Here is a 12,560-nt window from a genome sequence, read left to right as displayed (position 1 = left end):
TTTTTTTTTTTTTTTTTTTATTTTTTTTTGAAAATTGTTGATATATGTACATTTAAACAGGCAAATAAAGGTTTCAATAATCCTACTTTTTCATGATTTTTCAAATTAATGAGCACTTATTAACATTTACTTAAAAATGATTATTAACATTTACAAGATATCATAGCTTTCAAGAAACCAACGATGCTAAACAACCACTTAAATATTCCTCTTTGTGATGGCTTTCAAGTAATCTGAACCTGTTTTATGAGACCAATTCACGGACATTTCAATGGTAATCTCTAAAAACATGTTTCACGTGACATTTCTTGGATTCGACTTGGATTTACATGGCGGGTGTCCTCACATTGATGATGAAACTGACAATGCCATGAGGGGGGGGGGGGGGAAATAAAAAACAATTCTACTAACAAAAAAACACAAGGAGAAAAAGCTAACGTAAGGTCAGAGACAATTGTGCTGTCACGAGTTACAGACACATAACCAAAGACGCACTTAAATTTCGCAGAACAATGAACTTAACTGTTGCATCAAGTCAGAAAAGGTTGCTTACTTGAAGTAGTTTAAACGACCGTACTCTCCATTTATCTCAAACACTCTCCCGAATCCTCCAACTACCATGCACCCCTGGAATACAGAGATAGAAAACGGTTCAAGGACTGTTAAAAAGAGGGAGTTACTTTCTATTACCTTGTGTGATATATAGGTCCAAGATTGTTTTTATGCTTTTACACTTACCAGTCCAGAGAACCTTATCTTTTTATTCAGTGTACTTTTTCAAGATACCCCTTGCCTTTTTTTCCTTTGAAGATCACATCGATATGCAAATGAGCCAATACACATAGCCAATAAAACTTGTATTTACCCTTCTGTTGTACAGTACTTAAATATTTAAATTTGCACCAAGTAAACGTCAGCCTATGAACCGAAATGAGTAGTAATACAAACTCTCGTTTGACTCTCGTTTGGGGCGAGAAGTTAACTGTTTCATCATGAAACCACAGCAGTGATATTTTACTATTTTAAAACTACCACACTTTATAACTTTAAGGCAGAAATGAAATGTTATTTTTAATCTTGTCTTCAGCCATGCTACAGGTCAATACTGTTTAGTCAGAAGCCAGCTCTCACTAGATCACTCTCAGGCTCGTCCGTTTCTCGCTTCGTTTAAAACAAGATGTTGCTATCAGTGTCACTCGGTTCAAGTAAAACGATCAGAGAAAAATATTTTTCTCCATGTTTCACCATAAAGTCGACCAGCAATATGATGTCTACTCTTTGTTCCTTTGTGACATCACCATCAAAATGTTTCTTCAATATTATTATCATCATGTAATAAAACATATTTCCATATTATGATAAAAAACAAACATTTTCCCTCTAGATTCAAGTAATTGAATATGTGTTACAAAGTGAGTGCATGTGGCATTCATGTAATATAATACACGATCAGTTACCAGCACCTCTCGTCAAACATTATTTTACAATACTATGTTAAGGCATTAAATATATAACTAAATATTGATAAACCAACCTTGATGATGATACCAGCAATCCCACAATACATGACCACACACTGGAAAACGTCCGTCCATATGACCGCCTTTATACCTCCCTTTAGAAATGAAACTGATAGACATCTTACAAGCAACAAACAGGCAAAATTCAGTCAAAATCACACTGTCAACAACCAAACAAAATACTGTGTATATTCACCTTTTGCCGATGATATCCATGTGCGCCTAGTGTTAATTTTGCCATTTAAATTTGAATACAACGGATAACATATTGTGTACTAATATTCGCTGTCATTATAAAATTCGTCCTCGTTGTATGGGGAGAGAGACATTTTTTTTAGTTAAACTGCGGACAAACTTCCTGGTATACGATAACTATAAAATCAACAGGTATCATAAAGGCAACAATCAGGAAAAATCAAATAAAACATGGGAGGTAACAAAAAGTCAACAGACGGGAAGCACAAATGAATACTGCAATCATATGCAAAAAAATGTGACATCACACAGGAAGCAAAAGTCAACAAACAGACATAGGGCAGAAAGAGTTAGAAAGAAAAATGCATCCGACAACAAACCCATCAACACACAGGAAACACATTGACATCTACAGTCAACAAAAAGGCAATAGTCAGAAAAGTTCATAAAGAAAATAATTAGACAACAAACCCAACAACACAAAGGAAATCATGCAAAAGTTGAAAAGGAAAATAACAGACTATCCAAATCTATTCTCATTAACGATAAATGCATAATATCATATCCGATAGCAAAATATATTATCCTATTACCTATTGATTTGGGGAATATAATTAAATAATATATCAGGTAATGTTGCAATTCTTAATCTACAAATTACAACAGATTGATATCATCAAGAAATGAACTAATACATTACTTTGCGTACAGTCAAACCTGCACATGCGACTACTTCAACCAATTGTTTTCATAGATTACCTGTATGGTTTCCTTTTGTATTGATGTCATTGTCAATGAAATCTGTATTAAGAGACCACATGTGTTAAAAGACCACTTGTTTGTTCCCTGTGTAAGTTTGTAGTGATTCAAACAGTATTAAAAGACCAATGTCAATGTTTGGACTTTTTGAGTGGCCTCTTAATTAAGGTTGGACTGTAGAACCACAATAACAGCAAAGTCCAAAAGTGGGTATAACTTACAATGGCGGTATATATAACAGCGGCCAAGGCTATGACCACCATAGATATCCACAACGGCAGATTCGCCACTGTAATGACAACGCATAGTTACAATTAGTATCTCGTCTAACCGTCGGGCTAGCTTTACATAATCAAGTGTGCAACTTAAATGAATTGCATTTATATATGTGTGTGTACCGTTAAATGTGTTGCATACCTTTGTTCACCTTCTTCGTTCACATACAGACGATAGGATTTTTTCCTTATTTCAGGACTTAAGCAATTCCTGTCGTTCATTTTCTTACTTAAATTGTAATTAATCAATTCATACAATCAGAGGTGAGGATTACATGATATACAGACATGTGTTTTTTTTCGGTGAAGACTTCCGACCTAAACATTCATAAACGTATTCTAACTAAATTTACAGTTAATCCTTTAAAACATGTGTTAATATAATGGTACATATACAGGTTAAATGTCTGACCTGCCTCCAGTGCAGTCCCCGGTCCGTACAGAACGACACCCATGTAAAATATCTTGTTAAAAAAGAAAACAGAATCCACTGAATGCAAAATTCATTGAACAAATAGTTGGTGAACGTCATATTGTCATCATCTACACGTCCTTTATATGACGTCGGGTATATGTGTTAACATTTAGAAGTGTATCTATGTGCTTGTATTGCGAGAAGAAGGCGCCATAGTAATTTTCGAAAATTAGCCGCTTCCTACCGACTCGGCTAAGGAGAATTTCTCTTTAGATTACCAGAGGTATCGGGTTCGACTCCTAGCGGAAGCATTGTAAACGCAATGACCACTGTTGCATATGTTTTAAGCATGTGTCGTACATTTCAGGTGAAGTTTCTATAATAATATCATAATATAATATGATAATACTGGAGCCTGTATATCCAGATCATATGTATGGTCATTCCGACAGTGAAGAAGTTCATTATTGCCAAGTTCATGATTATAAAAACATTCTGGTTGTCCCAAGTACTTATCCAGTCGACGTTTAAACGATTTCTACAGGGAACATTTCACACATTTGTTTTAATAAAAACATGTTTACACATAAAACAGTTAAAAAGATATAAGTAATGATTATCTATAAAATCCTAACCATGTTATGTTACTGAATGTACTTTATTAACTATTAATAATAATTTAACACTTACCGTATAAAGCATCCCCATGCCAGTTCCTATTTGACGAGGTAGACGATTGTTGTAGCGTAGCTCCAGGTACTGAAAACAAGTCAACATGCTAGTTTTATATGGTTCACATTCTAAACAGAGGGCAGATTTGTAAATAGAAATGTTTTGTTAATGCTTAAACCATAATATTGACATAATTATTTGAAATACGAATTAAGAAAAAAACTTGTTTCAAAATTCAAAGTGTCGATGCAGAAAGCAAAACAGAGAAAATATGTCACTGCACCATATGACCATTTCAGCCTATGAAAAGCTAGGCTCATTTAATCCCAAATGATTATTCTAACAGTAATTGATAGTTAAAAAAACCACGAAATCGTCAGAAAAATCGGCTTTGTATGAGAATACAAATTTGTTTTGTTAATGTTTTAGTGTAAACACTAAAACATAGAGCATATATTGCCCATGAGCCGTTGATGTCATCATTATGACGTCTGAATTAATATGTTGGATAACACTGACCCTCCCCGAACTGATGGATGTTCATTTCATTGACCAAACGATCATTACATTATTTGAACTAAATATTAAATAATAGTTAATCAACTTCTTTGAGATAAACAGATTCCAAAAATGGTAAATAAAAGTATTGAACTGTTTTCAGTTGGTATTCATAGGCAATAGGAATGGCAACTGGACAAAGTCAAATTCAACATGAAGCGCTAGCGCGTTTTAATGAAATTTGCATTTGTCCAGTTGGCATTCATATTGTATATGAATGCTAACTGCAGCTCTTCATGTTTGCTTTGCCTTTTGTCCAGTTGGCATTCATACTGCCTATGAACGCTCAAATATCACACTTTATATATCGGTTAACAGATGAATTCTTATTACTATTAATTAACGCCTATATATGAATTAAATCTCATTAACTTGCAGTGCTATCAGAATACGAAGTCGTCAGTTAAGTACAACATAAGGAAAATAGGAGGTGCACTGGAGCGCTAAATGTTTTCCGTACCTCGTTTAGCTCCCATTATCTCTTTCTCGTCAGGTCCAAATAAAAAGTATCCGAAATGAGATCTAACAGTTTTGTATGAATAATAAATGTTCGTTTTGAACACAAACAGTAATTGAAAAATTTGTGTTGCGATCTTTCAAAAACGTCTGTTTCCTTTATCAAGTAGAGAGTGCCAATGACCGGTGTATCGACTCTAAACCGCTGAAAACAACTCACTTAGCAAAAATGTGCCGAGTCAGTAAAGTCAGGATATATCGAAACACTTAGCCAAATAGCACTCTAATACTGCAGGCAGTCGGAGGGACAGGTAATATGTTTGTCTTTTCCGCCCCATAGTGGCTTAGTGAGTTCATTTCAGCAGTTAAGAGTCCAGCCACCGGTCATTTTCGCTATTTGCTTAAAAAAGGAAAAAGACGTTTTCAAACGCTCGCAAAAGGAGCTTTCAATTGCGGATTTGGTTCAAAATAAGCTAAGTATTTTGAAAAAGTAACAAACTATCTTAGTTACCAATCCAGCAGGTTGGATATTGAGAAAAGAATACACCTTCTGCTACCTACTGGATATTGTAACAGGTAACTGATAGAATTGGGAATTTTCTGTTGTGCCCTCTACTTTGGGACACAAAAGCGACGAATAATAAATCTGCTGCACACGTTGCAATATTTGGGATTTCTTTATTTCTCTCTGCTTCGTATTAACCTGTTGTTGCCTAGTACCTTGCTTGGCAACATCTCACGTTTAACCTTACTGTTGAACGTTCGCTTAACTTGTGAAGACAGTGGATTCATCTCGAGGCCGGGACATACCAAAGACTTCAAAAGGGAAGTTACTATTCCCTGCTAAACGTTCAGCATTGAGGACTGTGGAGTTATACATAAACATATGTGAAACAAACTATAGTAGGTGTATGCATTCTGATAGAGACTAACGTGACAGCTTCGTTTTGGGTGGGACATTCTAGATGTCTCCCACGTAACTACATGTGCGATGTGTATGTCTACACATGTAATATAGTTGTCATACAATGCCTGCGTCCGAATCGTTTTTATAACAACATAACAAGAACATTTTCAACAACTGGTTTACCCGTTGACAGTATAATGTGATCGAGTGGAATATTGTGCTAGGTGTTTTAGGCATGGTAATACGGTAAGGTAGCACTCTATAGTTGGCATCAGATCCACGCTATCGCAAGGTGACGAATTCTCTAACAACCCGCCTCCAGCACATATTATAAATATGGAGGAACGTCCTTAACTGACTTTAGCTGTAAGTAGAACGCTAAACCCTATAAAAACCCAAACCAAATCTAAGTAACCAACCAATTAACCAATCAAGATGATTGGTTACTTGGTTGGTGGCGATCAACATGATGATATTCGTAAAGTGTATCACGTGAAGAAGAGGACTCTAAATTATATCGTCTGTAACAATTCCCATATTCGTATTAACCACCACGTTATGTACCTCATACACACTGGTGACTCGGAGAGGGTGAATGAGGGGTACGACTATCCTGATGGCTATCAGCTGTGCCAGCATGAATCCGATCGTAAACCACCAGAACATGATACCGTATGTATAAACCTCAGCCGGAAACCCTAGCATCATTATAGAGGACTCGTAAGACACCATCAAGGAAAGTCCCACAGGAATGATAGTCATATTCCTATTTCCGAGCAGGTACTCCTTGGTGGTCTTCTGTCGTCCGCCGGATAGCGCATAGTATACCCCAATACTTAGAGATATTAGCAACGCCGCAACAAACACGAGGAAGTCAGCGAGCTTCAGTGACGGGATATCCTGGGTGTCTAAAGGATGTACAATACAACATTTATCAAACTAGTCATAGTCATGGGAAGGTTTTGCAAGCAATTATAAATTGCAATATATTTCAACATTGATTTTAGGGAGTATTGCTATATGTCACAGCATGCTAATATTATAATGGGAAATTGTATATATATAAAAAAAAAATACGAAAAAATAAGTATCCGTCAGCAAGCTTCAAAGATTAATTAAAAACTTTCTTGTACAGTCCAAGAGTTACGATCCGGTACGATCCGGTACGATCCGGTCGACCTACTCTTCAGAAGAGTAGGTAGATCGTACCGGATCGTACGGGATCGTAACTCTTGGCTAGCGAAGGAGATTATCACACCGAGCAAGCTTTACATCATACAATTATTACTGGATATGTTGAAAATATATCTTGCTTTTCAAAATCATATCGTCGGACAAATATCGCAGTATAAATTTGTATTGCAACATTATTGCCAATCCCTAGACAATTTCTTGCTGTCAATGATTGCGTTTGGACTGCTAAAAATAATAGACTTTTATGGATGATTAATGATAATTGATAGAATGATTTAAATCTTATATTTCAATCGTTAATCATACGTTTCTACAAAAAGAGCTATATTATAGACACTAGCTGCCTCCGGAATACAAATATCCTCACTTACGGATCCCTGCACCTTGGTTTTCCCCTTTTATGCAGTAACCTCTCCTTAACTTCCAATTGGATAAATTTTGTTTATTCAATTTTTAATATTCCTCATAGAAGTACCGTAAGGTATTATTTTCTTTCAAGAAATTATTTATCAAAGCTATAGTCATGCAGGGAAAAAAAATCCGATACTTAGATTTCGGCAGTAGTACGGGTATCCTTAAAGAACGTTTTCAATCTGTTTCTTTTAATGACTATGTTTCCTCTAAAATCAATTGAAATAGAAAATTGTTTAGGAGTTCATACTAAGAAAGAACTTCCTGGATGATATGAAAGAAATTCTAACCCAATAACAATGAAAACAAATCCGTGAAATATAAGAATATACAAGTAAGCGCGCTAACGTTCTTAGAATTAAGATTTAAAATATCGGGCCTAGCTTACATCTATACATAAACCTATTCTTAATAACTGAAGAAAACTCATTTGATGAAAACAGCAAATCAACTCACCCTCCATTTTGCTCGATGTTGTAGCATAATCTATACAATCGTGAACTTCGTTCTGTGACGTATTTTTGCAGTGAAACTATCCGTGCTACAACGTAAGTGAGTACATGAAGGCCGAGATAGTCAACGATAAGGGATTTTTTCTTTGTAGTAAAATATTCATCTGGGTCGCAAAAGAGGTTGACATGTTATAATTTTGATGGAGATATTGGCCTTCATACAGACAAAGCTGACGTCGCTAGGTATGATTTTAAGAACTAAAGTACAAGTTCAGCATCTCTAAATTACATAGGAATAGTTGAATTCGGATGTTTAGTTGGGGTCTTTTAGAATGATTTATCAGGAGGTTGAACTTTTGGGTAACTCAACTTTTTTGGTGATATGTTGAACCACTATGTGTATCTTGTTAATGGCCACGGTGTTTGCTTTGATAACCAATATTTGATGGTTTTTTTATTTAGGTTAAATATGCATGCAAGCTGTATGAAATTGGAATCCGTGAGTTAGCAGATCATTACCTATGTATTTTATTTAGATGTATGCACATGCATATAACGTATGGAAGATGAACGGTACACACACATAGGTTATTACAGTATTCCAAATATGAATGACACTGTATCCTACAGCTGAGGCTGCGGGTCAAAGGACTGGAAATCAAAATTGTCTAAACCACTGAGGAAACAGAGGGGCCAAGCTCGCAAAAATAAACATTTATAGAGAAATAATGGTTAATTAAAATTGATTAGTCAGTAAGGTGGGTAAACCAAGCCACTGCACAAAACAGATTACTGTGGTCAGCAAGGTTGAAGGGACCCTCGGGTGCAAAGAAAAGGCAGAGTCTATCATTTTGTATTTATAACACACACAGGTGATTGCACCTTCACCATGTGGTAATATGTACAGTAAGCCAGTGATGAATAAGACTCATCATTCAGCTGTAACATCCTTCTGGCACTCATCAATGATGCTTGGGGCTCCTGCGATTGTGTTACATAACTTCCTATGAGGATACATTCTCTAAAGTCCAGGGGTTACTCTCTTAAATTTTCTGCACCCCTGCCATATGTCATGATGAAATCGAAGGCTTTGTACGTGCAACCTCGTTGATTATCGGAGATTTGTGTAATTCTTTGATTACATCAAAAGAATCGTGCGGCACCGTAACGGTTAAAATTGACTGGCTTTGAAGTCTGGTGTGGCTCCACTGTAATCTTCAAATGCTAGGTATCAGCGTAGTGATCGGTCAAGGTTTTTTTCACCTGAAACCAATCAAATAGCTAACTGCATGCATTCGATTTTGCCAAGACATATTCCAGGGGTGCAAAAACGTAAATAAGCGTAACTACTGGAATGAATTTTCGAGGATAGTACATCGGATTAGTATCCTTGTATTGGGATCTCATAAGCCTAAGGAAACCGACACAGCTTATGCTAGTGTTAAATCCATTTTGTGGAGTGAGAAAAGAATATACCTGTCATAACCCACTTCATGTTGTAAAAGGCAATTAATGAAGGAACTTGGGATTTGCTTTTATTGCCTTGTACTTTGAGAAAACAAAAGTGACCAATGCACCCATTGCAACAACGGAGATCTTTAAATTTTCTCTTCTGAATGGCCTTTTTTTGTTTTCTTGAAATTTTCTGGGCACCTCTCTTTTGACGATGGTGTTAAAGGTTTGAGGAGGGTAATGGGTTGTCCCCAGGCCAGGATGTACCAAAGTCTATCAAAATGGTAGTTGTAATTTCCCCATAAAAGTTCAGCACCATGGGTAATCGCAAAATCTGGTTCACCCGTTGTCAGTATCTTGTGACCAGATGGAATACAACATTGGGTGCCTTCGAAATGGTATTTCAGCGAGGTAGCACTGTAAGTCGACATCAGATCGCAAGTAGCCAAATACACCACCATCCAGCAACCATACACGTACAATTACACACATAGACATATCCTTAAATGGCTTATAGAACGATAAGCCCTATAAAACTAAACCAAATCAGGGAACTTTATAGCGACAACTCCTTCCTCAACCAAGGAACGACAAATTCTTAAATATAGTCATTATTACGTTAAATGTGTGTGAAATTGACTGTAGTTTAAACATACGTTTTTATGTTCTAAATGTGTACAATGAGAGTAGACACGTCTTGTAATCAAATCCTTTACAAGTTGTATTTTATAATCGACAGCAATATAAATATTTATTATATAACACAGGCTATTTCCGTGCAATATTGCCGTTCAATAAAAAAGATATAGCACACGTACAATAAACAAGCAAATAAGTCTTGTCACCGTGGGAAACAGGTCATATTCCTACGCACTACAACTTCTACGTTTGTAAACAAAATGGCTGACCGAGTTACTCTTTGCATTGATAGCAGAGGCAGAGGCACGGGAGAATACAATTAACAAACGAGTTTAATAAATTCAGTATTATATAATCACGATTGTTAGCTTCACACAAATTTAACAACTGCATGTTCAAATTCCACTTCAACTTCTCCGACATACACACAACAAGAGGCCCAGAGGGCCTGTATCGCTCACCTGAATATTTAAGCAGTCATAGCACATATTCTCATTAAATATTATACTGTACTACAAATTCATAGCTCGCAAACTTTGTCGTTCTTCTTCAAACATTACAGTTTTATGCCTTTCGATTTTTCAGAAGAAGGTCAGTCATTTTCATTCTCAAACTTTGTCAGGCTCTATCTCACGAAGCCACAAGGCAAATATGAAGGTTCTACACATTTTAGTTTTTCAGAAGTCATTTAAAGAGTTTGGCATATTATACCACTGTGACCTTAAAAGTAGGTGAAGGTAATTTTCATTTTCAAACTTTGTCAGGCTCAAACCAAGGAAGCCTCCAGCCAATTTTGAAGTTTCTATACCTTTTAGTTCTTCAGAAGAAGTCGTTTGAAGTGTTTGACATATTTGACTGCTGTGATCTTGAAAGGAGGTCAGTGTCATTTTCATTCTCAAACTTTGTTAAGCTCTATCCCAGGAAGCCACCAGCCAAATTTAAAGATTCTATAACTTTTGGTTCTTCTGGAGAAGTCGTTTAAAGAGTTTGACATATTTGACTCCTGTGACCTTGTAAGCCAGTCAAGGTCATTTTCATTCTCAAACTTTGTCGGACACTATCCCAGGAATCCACCTGCCAAATATAAAGATTCTATACCTGTTGGTTCTTCAGGAGAAAGCGTTTAAAGAGTTGACATATTTGACCCCTGTGACCTTGAAAGGAGGTAAGGTCATTTTCATTCTCAAAATTTGTTAAGCTTTATCCTAGGAAGCCACCAGCCAAATATAAAGAATCTATACTTTTTGGTTCTTCAGAAGAAGTCAAGGTCAAGGTCATTTTCATTCGCAAACTTTGTTGGGCTCTATCCTTCGGGCAGGTGAGCTAATAAATGGCGAACACATGTAATTAACAGGTCAACTTCATCAGTGTTCCAGTTTCATGGCGGATTCCACAGTATATTTTCTGGCTCAGTGACAGGCGGAAACATCAAGGTTCACATTCACCGACAACACTCTCAAAAGAAATGGGCTTGTGTTAGAGAGAGTGAAAATCACTCCAGTCCCTGTAAACTTTTAAAAAGTGCAGACTTTGATGTGTATTGTGATGACCTTTATCTTGACAGTGCATGTGCCTTTGTGCCAAATATGTGACGTCACTGCTATTTTCGTAAACGCCAATTCAATGAATGGTTTTCGTATAAAAAAATGATCATTAATGTTGTCATGATAATTATTAAAACATTGGTTGATGATAAAACCCTTAATGATTGTTTGTTCATTGAAAAGGTTCTCAGGAAGAACTTTCTGAAACTTTTTTGTAGTGCAGCGAGCTCCAAACAAAATGCATGTAATGCGTCCTTTCGTCAGCCATCGGTACAATTTATATAGAGGAGACGTGTCAAGAAAAAGAATGTTTCTCGAATTATATAATAAATAGAATCTAACACTCGTGTTCATGTTATATTGAATTTATTAAACTCGTTTATTTTTTTCATATGAAATTAATAAACTCGTTCAATAAATTCAATATTACATGAACACTCTCAGATCCTCTATATATTAAATTGCATGACTGAAATTGTACTGCAGACGTAATATCATCTCCATAGGCCATAGCTTAAATGTTTCAACAGCTTTGACCTTTGTGTGACCTTGAGAATAAATCAAGGTCATTCATTTTCACCTTTGATAATCGCTATTTGCCAATAAAAATCGTTCAAAATTTTAACAAGTTTGACCTGTGTCTTTGAAAGTTAGTCTAGGTCATTAATTTGAACAAACTTGACAGTCTTCCATGCAAGCATGCTGCTGACAAGCATTACAACACTTATCCAATTTGTTATTGACAACAATCGCTTAAATGGTAAAACAAATTTCCCTTGCATGACCTTTAAAGTTAGTCAAAGTAGATCATTCGTTTGAGCAAATTGAAATCTTTTCATCCCTGCATCCTATTAAGATCGGCGCCCACCGGGATTTAATCCTGGATGTGTAATACCAAAGACGTAAATTTGGTAGTTGTGGCTTCTCCGCTAAACTGTTAGAATTAAGGGGATAGTGAAACGACTAGCCTGTCTTGAATCAGTATAATGTGTCTGGGTGCGGTGCGAAAATAACGTTTTGCACCGCAGCTTAAGATGAAAATTACGACAAGTGTTGCGACACTCCATGGCATCACCAAATACATCAGTTAAGGAAAGAAACTAACAAAGGG

At 36.2% G+C, this 12,560-nt stretch overlaps 1 protein-coding gene across 3 annotated transcripts in view; it reads right to left on the bottom strand.

The window, feature by feature from the left end:
• LOC110444954 (sodium-dependent multivitamin transporter-like) overlaps positions 1–7,925 on the bottom strand; it is a 37,800-nt gene extending 29,875 nt beyond the window's left edge. For 2 of the 3 annotated variants that reach the window (XM_021489309.1, XM_021489319.1), the window contains exons 1-7: positions 7,819–7,893; positions 6,322–6,665; positions 3,855–3,923; positions 3,162–3,213; positions 2,696–2,763; positions 1,535–1,615; positions 554–627 (exon numbers count right to left, since the gene is read on the bottom strand). In XM_021489309.1, the coding sequence (XP_021344984.1) occupies positions 554–627; positions 1,535–1,615; positions 2,696–2,763; positions 3,162–3,213; positions 3,855–3,923; positions 6,322–6,665; positions 7,819–7,825 (695 nt within the window). In that variant the 5' untranslated portion in view covers positions 7,826–7,893. Of the gene's footprint in view, positions 1–553; positions 628–1,534; positions 1,616–2,695; positions 2,764–3,161; positions 3,214–3,854; positions 3,924–6,321; positions 6,666–7,818 lie in introns of all 3 variants that reach the window. The other variant, XM_021489326.1, reaches the window with a different exon arrangement.
• Between the last annotated feature and the right edge of the window lie 4,635 nt (positions 7,926–12,560).

Source organism: Mizuhopecten yessoensis, unplaced genomic scaffold (assembly GCF_002113885.1).
Source record: "Mizuhopecten yessoensis strain PY_sf001 unplaced genomic scaffold, ASM211388v2 scaffold2065, whole genome shotgun sequence".
Lineage (NCBI taxonomy): Eukaryota > Metazoa > Mollusca > Bivalvia > Pectinida > Pectinidae > Mizuhopecten > Mizuhopecten yessoensis.
The sequence above is the reverse complement of the archived record's forward strand: the minus strand, read 5'-3'. Positions and strand labels throughout refer to the sequence as shown.